We start from the raw sequence: 15,088 nt of genomic DNA, 5'->3' as shown, positions 1-15,088 counted from the left end.
AAGAAGTGGCTACAGAATACACTAATACACCTTTCAACTGCAAAAGCTTTTTACCTCTTCAGTTATTCCTAGCTCCTAGGAGCTCTTTTACTGGATAACAACAATTATTTATTAAACCTACAAGTCAAAAGGGAAAGATGGATAGGCTAGAAAGGCTCGGAGAAATAGTAACCAACTTCTCTCCTTCCAGACTATTAACTGATTGTTCGTTTTCATTAACATAAAATGATCTTCATTTTGTGCCACTACACCAATGGACAATGATAGAAACTTCCCCCAACTTGACAGCCATTTAAGACGCGAAGTCCACCATCGCCTTCTTTCCCCTGTAAGGAAGTCTGTTCTGCTAATAAAGCAACCCACAAGGTCAGGTAAAATCCCATCATTTCTTCCTATTTGGCATGATGCAGATTAACAGAAATACTAACAGGCACACAGCAAGAGGAATTTTAGATCAGCTGTATTCCTTCTGAAAAGCTTATATGCAAAACTAGGTTAATATTAGACCGTAGGATTTAAAATGAAATTTAGGTTTGGTTATCAAATAAAACAATGCAGCAAGGACATTCTGTTAACATTTTCTCTTTTTCGGCTAGAATGCAAACTCACTCAAAGCAGAGCAGACAGCTGCAAATAACCGTTTTGATCTCTGTGTAACAAGACATTGATAGCTGCTCAGCTTCTTCTTCCCTTTCCCAAGCCTTCCACAAGAGACTTATAAAAGGAACCGTCTGAGGGAGAGAATAGGAGGCTATTTTGGGGGAGTTGGTTTTGTACAACCCCATGACAGTACTGTAAATTTCTCTCTCCATTAATTACATGCTTTTCTTTGAATTCTGCTTATATACACTATTCTCAGAGGGAGACCATCTATCTACTGCATCTCTCAACTTCCATGGGGTCAGTAACCTTTACCACAGACATTTCTTGACTAGGAAGTCAATCTCCTGATTCCTGTTAGCTGAACTCCACATTTATTACTTCAATTAAGCTCTACATAAAGCTGGAAATAAACCCCAATTACTTTTATATATCTCTGTTATACTTCACCATTAAACAGTCAAGCAGAAAAACAAAGGTATCATCATTTATACAAATAAATGCTGAAAGTTATCATTTATATAAATGAATGAAACCATTTATACAAGTAAAAGCACAGCTTTTTAGCTAAATATACTATTTTTGATGCAGTTTGGTATCTTTCTTATTTTATATTTGTGTTATTATTGCCACTGAATTTCACAAATCCCTCAGTTCCTGATAGTTGTCTATACTGTTGACATTTTAACATATTTCAACCTATGCCTTTTCCCTTATCCCTTAAAGAGTCCTCCATATTAACCAAGTGATCGTTGCTATTCACCTGCTGCTTCTGGAAAGCTAACAATATGATAACTGATTTATTTGTGATCTTCTAGTTCCTCCACACCTACACAGAAGGTCTGTCAATACAGAAGGTCAACATTAGAGTTTTAGACCAGACAGCCATGAAAACTTCTCCAATTATTTTTGTTTTCATACATGTAGCAGCACAAGGCAAGTGCATGCTCCCGGCACAATGGAAGTAAAAGACTATTTCAGATCATTGATTTCTCTTCTTTTCAACTAGAATCAGAAAGGAAAACAGGAAGTACGATAATTTTTTTCCACAGACTTCTTACGTTCTTAAAAATCCATTCTTATATCTAAGGTAAATCGCCTCATAGATCATCCCTATGCTGCAGCAGACACGTTAAGAGGAAAAGCTGGCTATTAAAGTCAGTAGTGAGCATCATTATTCTCATAGAATGCAACTACTAGTGCTTAAGCAGAATCATTTACGCTGATGTACATCAGTGCATGAGGAGTGTACCTCTGAATGAAATTAAAGGCTCAGGACATGCTTTCGGTGATCAAGCACTAAGCACTGAAAAATACAGTGGCAGAAAGGCAAGTCAGCACCAAAACCAGAGACCTGAAATCGTGGTATTGGTGACCTGTACAATCAAACAGCAACAGAGGCAGAGTTCCCATGTACTGAAGATTGAGGGGACAGATTACTTCGTTCTGATGCAGCGTTTTGCTACAACACTATACATGTAAGTGAACATAATAGAATATGGTGCTTTTCTAGATTTCTAATTTCCACAGACAAGGCTAATCATATGAAGACAGTGTAGGTCTTAATTACACAGAACATTTTCAGGCAGGTTGGCTGAATAAATCTGTTTTTGTTTGTGACATCCCCCCAACTCCTATAGTCTTTGAAAGCATAGAGACAAAATCTCAGGTCTCTAGGAGATGTTTTTGATACAGAGTGATCTGCTTCAAGCCTAACTGATTCCTGAACCATCTCAATATGTAATGTCAGATCCAGTTTCCATGTCCTCAGAGTCAAATGCTACTCAGAGAGCCGAGCAACTGTCACAGTCATTCTACCTACTCTGTAATTTGCTGACATATGTGGTGCTCATATATTCTCCTCAAGGCACAGTTATTTATTATCTGGTACAGTCAGCAAACATTTTTTGGTGTCCTTTTATTTCCATAGGGATACATTAATTATCCTTTACTTGTCTCTTAATTATTAACATAAAAACATCAGGATTAATGATGTCTCGGAAATGCCATGAATTTGAAGACACTCATCTGTAGATGGCCAGGCTCTCAAAAGGTATTTCCCACTGGGTGTTTACTTCAAAGTCTCTGTAAGACTAGAGAAGAAGGTACAAATTGCTATCAAGCAAGCATCCTCCCTGGAGTCCTAAACAAAAAGTCTTGTAATCATAACCAAGCTGACAGAATAGTGCTTCCAATTTTAATAACTCAGCCATAATAGTAGCTAAGAATTTTATCAGTGTTGATAAAAAGCTATTCTTGTAACTGAAAAGAATGATGAAAGTAACCTGGCTGGTCCAGAAAACACACCTTCTCTAGTTGTAAGCCCTACCCACTGAAAAGAATGGCAGCAATGCAGATCTAGAGTGCTTGATGTAAAAGTTCCTGAGGCATAAGGACAACTAGTTAATGCAGACCTGGGAAAGTCTCAGAAAGTACTTGCCAGGCCAATTTCCTTATTTTTAACCAGTATGCTGTGAGGTTCCTACAGATTTCTGGTTTGCAGGTGACAGCCATGTCTAATGACCTTTCACTGTTCCCTTTCTGCAGGATTCACCGGTTTGCAAGAAAGTCTTAGAAAACCAAAGTGTTTTGGAATAGTCAAGCTACAACATTTACAAATGAATCAAGTCATAAACCTTGCCACTGTTATACTGAACTTGGAAAAAGGCCTTATTGTTTTCAATATTTATACACAGTTGAATTTAAAAAATCGCTGAATTAATAATAACATCTGTGACCTATTAGAGTTTCTTAGGTAGAACTACGAAAAACAAACCAATTTTTTAATTTTAATGCAGCTTTTTAAAGCATTTATATCTATTTTCAGATGCACATGGCAAAGTTCTCATGCTTTGATTTTGAGTCTGTGAAATGCAAACTCCATAAAAGTTAAGCAAGTACACAGAATTCTAGAATTGCTAACTTTGGAATGTCAAAGTGGGCACAGACTGACCACAAGCTCCCCGTGCAATACCAAGGCAAACTTAGCCAAGGATACAAACAGCAGCGTATGTAATATAATTGCAAAAAGGCAATCTTTGCTCTCTGTGTAACACTAGAAAGGTATATACCCACAAAGCCAAAGCATTTCTTTCTACATTGCTTTGAATGACAGAGAAAATACAGAAACAAAGTGGAAATCCATATTTAGCTTATCAAAATTAGATAGAAAAGAAACTGAATTACACCTTTATTACTATTTTATGATACTAATAGCTGGCAAAAAGAGCTAGACACAAATTAGAACCAAGTTAAAGTTTATAAAAATATGAAAGGAGTGAAAATACCTTTTTCATCTCTCTGTATCTTCATTTCAAATTAAGAATGGACACTTCATGGAAGGTGTGTCAAATACAACAAGCAGAATGTTTTGGTCAGACAACAAACTCTGCTCAATACAAAGCTCAACAGAAATAAACTGCAGGGATCGTACCAGATTGTCTACACAAGAGTGGAATTCAAAAAAATTTCCACAAAAGTCAAAGAAAGGAAATATTAGAAATGGCTCTGAAAAAGAAGTGAACCTTCCATAAGAAGCACAATTTGAACATTTCAGTCTGAGCATGTAGTAAGAAGAGAATTTGTGAGCAGATCAGGAAGATAGAAGGGCTATGAGGTCCTATAAGAACTAAAACTTGTGATTATATGGAAATGAAGGTCTATACAAATAATCTTGTTTGACTCAAAATTCTCTATTACAGATGTTTGAGGAATACAAATTACAGGCAAATCTTGAAACTTCTCAAAATGTGTACACCTGTTTTCAAATTCTTAACTGAAGTTAGTTTTCTGACATCATCATTCCAAGACCAGGTGTAGGACATTTGCAATAGCTTTGTGCACCATCACATGGGAGATTGCCCTCCTGAATATTTTTCATCTTTACGAAGTTATCTCATGGCTTTCAGCACTGCTCAGAGAGTCCAGAGCACGGAGAACACGGGTGTGCATTTCAGAGTTCAGGAAGAAAGGTCTACAACATTGCTGGGAAATTCCTTTGAAGTCCTCCTGACCCCAGATCAGATGCAAACCTAACAGCCCAGTGAGCACTCTACAAACTGAGCTAAACAAGGTTGTGACATTATCTGCATTTTATCTGGGGGAAATGTATGATTCTAGTGAAATATATGATTCTATGATTCTAATGATATGATAGTAGCCACATTACAGCAGCCCGTCAGCAAGAGCCTGTTAACTCCACACTGCAACATCTGCGCACTGTGACAGCTACTTGGGACAGTAACAGTGGTGTCAGCATGACAGTCTCTTTCGTGTCCTTTTTAGACAAGTGAGAAACCACTGGATAAATTATTGACCCACAGAATGAGACATAGCCAGTGTTAACAGCTGTTACACCAAATGCATCCATAACTACATGTGAGGAAATGTCCACATTCTTGTCCAGAACTAGCAGCAAAGCATTTTACCTCGATATATTCCTGTGTAGGAGGAAATAATTGGCACTAAACGCATATGCCTATTAGCCTGTTCAGAAAATTAAATTGCTCATTCCCTATTTCTTTGTTAATATGTATGGTGTGAATTTATTCATCTCCACAAATTAAAAGTACAACACAGAAAAATACTACTCTGTATTTATTTGGACGCATTATCCTTTATAGCAAGGAAAAGAGGTAACACTTCTGAATCACCTCTAATATACAGAAACACTTTTCAAATTTTGGCAATTTTCTATCAGCCCAATAACCGACAACGTGTCCTGATAGTGCTGAGAAAAACTTCATGGTATTCCCCACAAAGAACTTCTAGCATAAATACTATAAAGTGAAACTCCTTTTGCAAAAAGTAAATATATACCCCAATATTCACCCCCGAAGTCTGCTGTAGTTATTCAGTAATTACTTTGGTTTAGCATAAAATTTCTTGAAATATACTAAATTAAAAATCTTTCAGGGAAAAAGTCCAATGTGCATATACCTAGCCCACAGAACTGCATGGCAATTGACATAGATACCACCGAGTCATTTCTAACTTCCATCCTCACACTTTTGGCTAGCTCACATCAAAAGAAATGGAAAAAAGAAAAAAAAATACCATTAAAAATGCCTCCAAAATCAAAGCTATTTTTCCACTTTTAGGCTGATAAACTTACACCAACTACAATAACATTACTAAGAACACTCAGTTATTTTTCTGATACAGCTTCTTAGATGGTTTCCAACCTAGCCACTTGACTCCCACACTGGTTCCAACCAGGCATGCATATTAATCTGGGCCTCAAAAACATTTCTGGTTCCTCTCTCACTCTACAGTAAGACCATCTCAGACTCAACTTAGCTGCTTTGCCCAGTGAGCCAAACATTTACAGCTGCTTCTAGGCAGCTGGAAATGACAAAATTAAGCTACAGCCCCATCCCCTGGGTAGGATATCTATGTTTAACACATTACCGTTAATAATTTTAAATTCTGCAGTCTAACACTAAGAATTTATTTTTTTTTTTTAAGGCTATTGCTGAAAACGCCTACTCTGATAAAATCTATAGTCAACTTATTAGGAGAGTTGGCTTAACTAACCAAAATACTAAGAAACATCTGTTTCTAGAGGCTCAAGTTCTCTTTTTATTACCGGTTCTTGCTTTAAGAAAGCTGTGAAGATAGGGAATATTTGTGTCCTGAAAGCTTACCTTCCAGTAAGTCTCTTGCCAGACCTGGTTCTGCCCCTGTGGACCGAACAAAGTCTGACAGGACTGCATCCATATCAAGAGTCATGTGATCATCCAGAGATGCTGCCAGGCACGCAGCAGCAGCAGGACTCGCCGGTTGGCTAGAAGGCATCCATCTGCCAAGGAGAAAAGGAAACAGAATTTGGGAATATATGCCAAATTGTTGTAAATGACATTTTTCTCCTCTGCACCAAACAAAACTAATAAAAATGCTAAAACATTCAAGTTACTACATTAAAATAAACAGTATTTGTCGTTCATCTCTGCCTTAGCCTAGGAGCTCTTGATCACTTGCACTGTCTGCATGTTTTTCTGTTTCTTAACATTTCATATTTTTATTTTTTCTTATGTGCAGCTTCTAAGTAATTCTGCAACTCAAAGACTCCAATCCAGCAAAGCATAGGCATGGTTCATTCAAAACACAGAGATCATATCATTGACTGTAAGGACAGAACTGTTCGTACACTGAAGTTTAGCAAGTATTTAAATGTTTGACTAGTCTAGAGCTCTTTTTTGCCTTACTTAGTAACATACATACAACAGAGTTTATCATCTGTTCTTTTATTTGTCTTGTCAATACCACTTCCATAATTTATAGTTTCCCCATTGCACCGTGTCTGGCTTGGATGCAGTTCATTTTCTTTACTAACTTCCAAATTTGTGACTAACATGGTGCTGATAGCACATCAATGTTCTGGGCATTGCTAAACAGCGCTTACACGGCATCACAACCTTCTCTGTTTCCCACCCTGCCCACCTAGAGGCTGGGGGTTCACAGCCAGGACAGGTGCCCCCAGCTCACCAAAGGGATATTCCATACCCCGTAAATGTCACGCTCAGCGATAGAAGTGGAGGAGACTCTTTCCAAAGTAGCTGTTGCTTGGAGACTGGCTAGGCATCGGTCTGCTCGTGGGAGGCAGCGAGTGAATGTCTTTGCATTACTTGCCTTCCCCCCCACCTCCTCTTTCCTTCATTTTAATTAAATTGCCTTTATCTTGATCCATGACTTCTTCCTCACTTTTGCTCTTCCAATTTTCTCCCCCATCCTGCTGTGGGGTTAGGGACTGAGCAGCTGGTGGGTGCTTAGTTGCTGGCCAGGATAAGCAAACTCCAGGGCTTCTTAATGTCTGCTTCCTGCTTCTCCTCTTTGCTGTATTCTTTTCCTTACCTGGGAGACTTATAATAAAAGCAATGGCCTCAAGTCTAATCTGGTATTTGGCCCTTGTATTGCTGCCATCCCAGTACTCAGGGAACCATCTCACAGAGACAACTAACAATTACACCTTTCTGCTCTTCTCCACGAGCCAGTTTGTGGGGAAGCTGAGAATGGCAACTCCCCCTTCTCCTCCAGGGTTTCCTGCCTTGTTGCGATGGCCCTCCAGTTTCTCAGACTTCCCTCTGTAACCAGAATGCTCATACTATGCAGAAACGTTACAGTTGTCATACAGGTGAGGGAATTATCACCTGGCTGCTCTCACACTGGGGTACTGAGGCCCAATCACGAATGACAGGGTCATTAGCAGCCAGCATTATCCTATCCAAGGGCTGGGGAATCAGCAGAGGGACCAGAAAAGGGACAACAATCCTCAATCTCTGTAGACAGCTCCTGGTGAGTGTGAAGGCAAAGTCTCCTCTCTAGGAAGACCTTGCCAACTAGCAAGGCAAGTGGACCACAGCGGAGGAAGATATCCAGCGTCTGAGGCAACTGGCAGTGGTGGAGATGCTTTACAGCAACCTGGGCAACAACCAGTACTCCAAAGATCCATAGGAAGTCCGTGTCACAGAAGTTTGTATGGAACACGCCAACACCATAGGCCAGCCCCAAGTGCTAACGGACAGACACCAAGGTTCCACCCGTGGCTAGACTGGCCTGCCACTGCCAGCAGTCAAAAAGAACGTCTTCCTCCCTGACCCCGTGGGCCTGCACCTATCTGCAGCCAGAAGGCAGAGATTTTGGAGCACCACCCGAAGAGGTGACTCATGCTGAAGAGGCCTCACTGTACAATAAATTGTCAGAAAAAAAGAAACAACATGCTCATAACCAATGGATCCTGTCGTATTGTGAGAAACCACACAAACTAACCTGAATTGTTTAGTTAGTGCTTAGCTGCTGGCTGGGTCAACCCACCACACACACTTTGTACTTTTGGATAAGGAATTCACATTTTCTCCTGTTCCTTCCGAAATAATGCTCTCTGTCTCACATGGCATCAGAAAACAACATTTTTCAGCTTCCGCAGCAGCTTTCATTTCAGAGCACTTCTTAAAAACCTCTCTTAGAAAGCGCAGCAGCAGTGCCTTTTCCATATAATATAATGACAACCACACTAAGAGAAAGCTGCTCCCAATCCAATGGCTATACTCCTGTTCACCAGTGCAAGTCAAATGGTTCTGCCCAGACTGACAGCTCGAAGCCCTCTCCAGAGATATTATGAGACTGAGCTCCCATCACTTTCTGGGAAAAATGACAGCATGACTTTTTGCAGAACTCCTGAAGCATCATAATCAACTCTGCACCAGGCTAAGACCCAGCCTGTACAAACCATGACCTTTCAGTACCTTTTCACTTTTGTGCTGGATTCCCCCCCGGCCCCAGTAAATCTCAGCAAGACTCCCACAAAGTAACTGTCGTGGAATATGCCGTACATTGCTTTTTAAAAAGAAAAGCTTAAGTGTATAAAGGTGCCGAGTATAAACTATTTGATTGTCATACATAGAGTCAATCACAGGTAAGCAGCCTTCCTCCAGTAAATGAAGTCCCAGTTCTACAGAGTACAACAAACACCGCAGCTGAGGATCAGGTGTACATCTAACCTCCTCTAGTGTAGTATTTCTATAGCTCAATCTTCAATGGAGAAGTCATCTCCACAATGCGAATCAGCAACAAATAAAAGCACTATAAACTCTTGGTCCAACTGAGGCCTGGCTGGGAGACGCAGAAAGGAAAGGCCTGGCAGGATTTCACTCTTCTTCTCCTGACCGATGCAATTAGAGCACTAGTTAATGCAGTTAGTGTACACAAAGGTCTTTACTGCTTTTACTCAATATTTCTACCTAATGCCAGCCCCAACCCACCCATCTATCCAGGGCTTTCTGAAGTTCTGAAGCAGTTGCTGTGTAATACCAGCTCAATCACAAGAAAAAAAAACACAAACATTTTCCCACTTCCTTGTCCAAGCGACAAGTCCCAAGGCTAAGCGATGCTCTGTTTCAGCATCTTGCTGCAAAAACCAACATGGCACCAGTGCATCACCGTGCCAGGGGGCTGCAGGGGCTCTGTGAGGAGAGGGGGGCTGCCCTGGGCCACACACAGCCAGCTGGGGCCAGCGCAGCAGCAACCCAGGGCAGGGCACAGCCAAGCCCGGCAGCCACGCCGTGGTGCCTGTCTGCAAATGGTCCCGCTTTACATCCAGTTAGAAGGTTGGTTTTGGAAGGAAGAGGAGAGAGAACGAGGTGATGTTACTGTAACTTAGCAGTTTTGCTTTATTGACAACCAATACTGTAGTTACCGTGCAATTTTCTCTCCTGTGTTTTTAAACAGTCTGGCAGGGGCAATCTTACTTACCAGGGTGCTCAGAACCACCTTCAGACCCATCAGGAAGCAGATAATTTCTTGCCTCAAGTGAAGCATAACACAATGTTGGCATGGGAGGCTTTGTTGCCAAATCCAGGGCTAACAGAAACATCTACCCTATTGGAGCTTGTACTTGCCTTTTTTCTTTTTTTCCTGAAAAAAGTGAACTCTAGCTTTCTAGGCAATGTTCTCTCCGAATAACAAATAAAAATTAAAGCAGGTGCTTCAAGAGCAGCTGGTGCTAGACATGCTAGTAAGACAGCTGACGTTCAAAACCAAGTTATGCTAAAGGTATCTCTGTACTTCTACTCTGCCTGCATTGCTGTGGAAATAATGCAAAGCAAAGCAAACAGGATCAAGTTAAATGATACATACTTAGGCAAAAGCACGGGTCTTACTTCCAAGCTTGTTATTCATTATTGGTCAAAGTTTACCTTTAAACATGAATTAGATCTTTTCTGTTAATTCCTCCTCACAGGCTCAGCTGCAACTTTGCCAGGTGCCAATGGTAAGGATGAGCATGGAGGTTTCCTACCAGGAACAGATGATACTGGCTCTTGCTTGTAACACAGCTACAGAGAAATAAACTGTGGGAGAAAAAAAAGGTAAACAGTTGATTTCGCTGTTCCCCAGAAGTAATGCAGTCCTTTCCTAGTCCATTTCTTACCCTCCATATGAACATGAGGGGATGTACAACTCTGCAGAGAGCACCTCCCTACCAAAGCTGTTCCCCCATCCCGTGCTGTAATGAAACAGCACGAGGGATCCCGGAATGGCTTCCCGATTGCCACTCTATGCTTTGGTCCCTTGCAGACATGGCCGATGTTGTGCTGAAGTCTGCATGCCCCCCAATGCACGCACATGCAAAACCAGACTCCTCTGATGTTTGATTTTGGTGACATAGCTCGAAACCAGCAAGTAACAGGACTTGTTTAAAGTACATCATATCAGTCCAATAGACTTCCTTAAAGTACTGCGATGAGGGGGATATAGTTGCCATTAGAATACTAACCTGGAGGATCTTACAAACTGACAGGTAAAACATGACTAAGTCCTGTGATTCCTCACTTTGATCAGGCTGACAGCTGGCATACTAGCCAGTGTCCCAGCTGATGGTTGTTAACTTATTCAGACAAGTTAATTACCTGATTATAGTCAACCTTAGAGACTGGATCCCTTAGCAATTGCTTCTTTCTGCAAGTACGCACCCAGAAAAATATCCTTCCATCTCAGGAGGAAGGGGTCCTCACTGTCCTCAGCCATGAGGACTGTGAAGTCCAACTAATTCAACATGTCAAGGATATGGTTATGTTTTTCATTAGTAAATCAGATTATACTGCTGTCAACTCTACCCATTTCACGGCTGGCCCTTACATTGGTACCTCTGTATGTTTTATACTTCTACTTCGCACTTCTACATTTATGTAATTTATACTTTTATACTAATTATACCACCATATCATTACATTGGGGCTGCAATAGGAATAGCAGGGAAGGTGACCCTTTCCCTCTATTCAGCCCTGGTGAGAAGCATCTGGAGTGCAGTTTCAATTTCTGGCTCCCCAATACAGGAAAGACATGGACAGACTGTAGCAAGTCCAGTGAACAAACTACACATCTGGATCACCATGAGACAAGAGAAACATTTCTAATAGTTAACAAAGACAAGGCAGTAACAGAAGGAAGTCTAGAAATACGGAAAAGGCTACTCAAAACACAATGCTGGCACTTGAACAGAGAGTATTACCTTAGCGGATCATGGCCAAATTTGGCACCAAAGCTTTGTAGCAACTGAAGCCTTTTCTCTGTTTCAATACAACTGCAGGACAATAACGCTGCTATTATTTGATATACAGACTCATGCACAGATCCACTATACTAAGCAGAACCTAACATCCATGCAAAAAGACCACAAGAAATGTGATCCAATGAATTTCCTTCCCAACTATGAGATAAATCGTAACCAGCATGATGGAAACATATGGATCAAGCTAAAAGAACCTGCTGCAGGTGAATGATATAAAGCATTAGTTAATTTCAGATACTAATCAGAAGTGGCTCAGTAGTATAATGACTATTGATTTAAAATGCACCAGCTGGGCACTCAAGGACAGTCCCAATGCGTGGAGGCCAGACTGCTCATAAAATTTGAAAACTGAAGTGCCTATCAGTCCAAAGAAGTCAGTTCATGAGTTGCCTCAATATCGCTTTTATTTCAATATTTTTAACGTTAGAATTGAAAAGACATCCCTTTAGCAGTTGAAAAGAGGACTGAGCTCCATGCATCTATGACATCAGCCAACACCTCAAAATTGCCTCATGATTACATGCCCGCCAGAACCCGGTCAGTAACCAGGCTGACAGAAGCATGTTACTCTTCACCCATCCCAGCAAAGGTTATGTAAGCTGCCTGTGAAGATCTTTTGTACAGATGAAGCTCCTTCTGCTAATGTGTATATAGAAAACTGGTTATATCTGTGCATTGACAGCTGATGAGATTGTGTGTAACAAAGCCAGAGACAGCACTTGCTGTTTTACTGAGAAACAACAATAAAAAATGAAATATTATCCAGGTACTATGATACAATGATAAATAGCTTTATGGTTAGAAAAGATCTACCTTGTGTTAGGTGCTAAGGAACCACACCCGATGGAGACCTCTCAAATCCATGACAGTGCTGAGGAACAAAGTTTCTAGCTGAACACTCCTGTGCACTAACACTATACCATGTCTCTAGGCTCTGAGTCCATGTGCACTAACACTACACATCTCTAGGCTCTGAGTCCTCCAGCTGTGCTTAGAGCACCTGCACAAAAATATCTATGCTATTTAATTTCCCCTGCTACTCATCAAACCTAAATTAACAGCACAACCCGATTTAATAGTGTTTATTCAGACAGATTTGTCTATAAGATGGAAGGGTAAATGCAGAAACATGTTAATGAATGCCGAAAACTTAGAACTGACCCACTGCTGATTACCTGAAGTTAACACTGGCTCATCGGTTTGGGCTACTTAAAGATGAAATAAGACATGCAGGGCTGTGCTGAGCGGAACTGGACTCCTGCACAGTCTCCTAGCAAATTCAAAATTTCAGCAATGCTGAATTAAGCACATAAGAGACAACTAAAATCTCTGCTACACGTGCAACTGAGGAGAAATCTGCTATGGAAGCTCATTCCTCGCACATGGGCAATGCCTCCCAAAGTCTTTACAACATTATAAACGGGATGCAGTACTACTAAACCCATAAAAATAAACAGCTTTATTAAAAATAAAATTAATTAAAATGAAGTCTCTAAAGGTCAAATACTAGGTCTCCTAAATACAGCAATATTTTGCTGTACTAACTATACAAACTGCTTCTGTTTTTTATTTCATTCAGCAGATGTTACCATTTCAAGTCACAATTAGCACAGAGGCAGGTGATCTGGCTGTTACTTGAACTACCACACCATGAAAAAAAACTTTTACAAAAATCCCAACTATGCATGCTCTACACTGAAAACAACCTTCAGAGTTGGTATGTTCCTCCCTTTATAAGTTTGAACTAGCCCTATTTTTATTTTTTTTCCCCCTGGGAAGAGCTGTTTTCTTAGCTCTCTGGGATTTAAAGGGGGGGGGGAAGTCTTTCAACAATTATTCTCTTTGCCAGAAAACTATTAGCTGTGAAAACACATCCAGATGGAATAGATTGCTAAGCAAGAAAAGGAAAGAAATTCTGAGGAAGCAGGCAGGCAGTGACTCAGTGTAAGCTGGGAGCTCAGGACCAGATGGCGACCAGACTCACTGTTCTCACCACATGCACCACCTCTCACCTGCAAAAGCACCACCACCACCTTTGCTGCTGGTGGCTAGTCGAAGCATCAATGCAACTTACACTTGAAATCCAACACACCCTTGGAGCAGATCTAACACACTTCCATATTACACCACCTGTCAACAAGCAGCACTCCTCTCGTGGTAAAGGTATCGGCATACATCTATGTTTGCTGTTTTCCTTTCACATGAGTCACATATGATAAATGAAGAGCACTTTGTACTGAATAGAGATGGAAACTATTTGACCCTCAAAGCACAATGGAGACCTTGGCTTTCTCTCACTCTGTAGCCAAATTTCGGCCCTAAATAATTCTGTATTTATACAATGCAAATACAAGAAGTAATGAAGGGGAAACATTTGTTGCATACTGTAAGAAAGAGCATTTTGAAAGGCTTTAAAGAAGAGGGACAGGTAGGTTCTAAATGTTAAGATGGGTGAATAGGACCTGAAATCAAGTTAATAGAGTCCCATACATACCTGATCTTTTCTTCCCCTTGAAGTACCTGTCTCTTAAAACAGCCACTCCCACTGTTGGAAGTTCAGCCTTCATCTGAATCTAACTTTGACCTCTTCAAAATCAAAGCGCTTTATACAGGTACACAATATAAAAATCCTTTTCTTTTTTCCAAACAGGTGCAAAGAAATAGGGCTAACTAATGAAACAAAATCAAGTATGTTGAAACAAAACCCACGCCTAAGGAATACAGATAGCTGTTGACACAGAGGCGAAGAAGCGAAAGGAAACAGTTCAAGAATGGACAAACGTTCAGAAAGACAATCACTAAGCTGCAACTTAAATCTTCAAAGGGCAAAACAAGCATCTCCAGCAATACGCCTGAACTCAAATCTGTAGGAAGCCAGTGGAAATACACAGACTGCTTTAAGCCCATTCTGTCTGTCCCCATCCCCACCTCCCTCTCCTTTTTTCCCCCCATTTTTATTTCCCTCCAGTGCGACGGAGCTAAATACCCCATTAACATACTCACTCCTCTCAGCTGCTCTGGCAACACACAGGCTAAGTGCAGACCCCTTGTGTTGAATGTTCATGCTCCTTTGATTTTTCAGTAGTTAAGTCAGAAAGACCCCATTTGCGCACAGCTCCAGACTTTGCAAGTAATTCTTCCTGACATATTTGATGTAGAATGTCATAATTCTACCACCTTGACAATATCATTAAATTGAACCAATGCACCAAATGAGGTAATTTTTATTAGTGAAACATCTAAATTCTTTGAATTAAGGTTGTGCTATTTTTCATTCTTTTCTGCATGTAAAATGTATCTACTTACAGTTTCACATAGACTTCATTTTTTTTTTTTTAGTAAGCCAGAGATATTTATTAGGTTATTACATTTCTAAAGCTGCTCCACTTTTCATTAGGTAACATTTTGCCAAACGTTCATATA

General features: G+C 40.5%; 1 protein-coding gene across 20 annotated transcripts in view; it reads right to left on the bottom strand.

Annotated features, from left to right (window-relative positions):
* OTUD7A (OTU deubiquitinase 7A) overlaps positions 1-15,088 on the bottom strand; it is a 150,083-nt gene that overhangs the window by 32,641 nt on the left and 102,354 nt on the right. For 18 of the 20 annotated variants that reach the window (XM_083850982.1, XM_083850983.1, XM_083850979.1 and 15 more), the window contains 2 exons: positions 10,293-10,445; positions 6,246-6,400 (listed from right to left, as the gene is read on the bottom strand). In XM_083850982.1, the coding sequence (XP_083707108.1) occupies positions 6,246-6,396 (151 nt within the window). In that variant the 5' untranslated portion in view covers positions 6,397-6,400; positions 10,293-10,445. Of the gene's footprint in view, positions 1-6,245; positions 6,401-10,292; positions 10,446-11,605; positions 13,426-14,159; positions 14,297-15,088 lie in introns of those variants that run through there. The other 2 variants (XM_083850987.1, XM_083850988.1) reach the window with 2 other exon arrangements.

The sequence above is a fragment of the Anser anser genome (genome assembly GCF_964211835.1).
Source record: "Anser anser genome assembly, chromosome: 10".
NCBI lineage: Eukaryota > Metazoa > Chordata > Aves > Anseriformes > Anatidae > Anser > Anser anser.
This window is presented reverse-complemented; position numbering and strand designations above follow the sequence as displayed.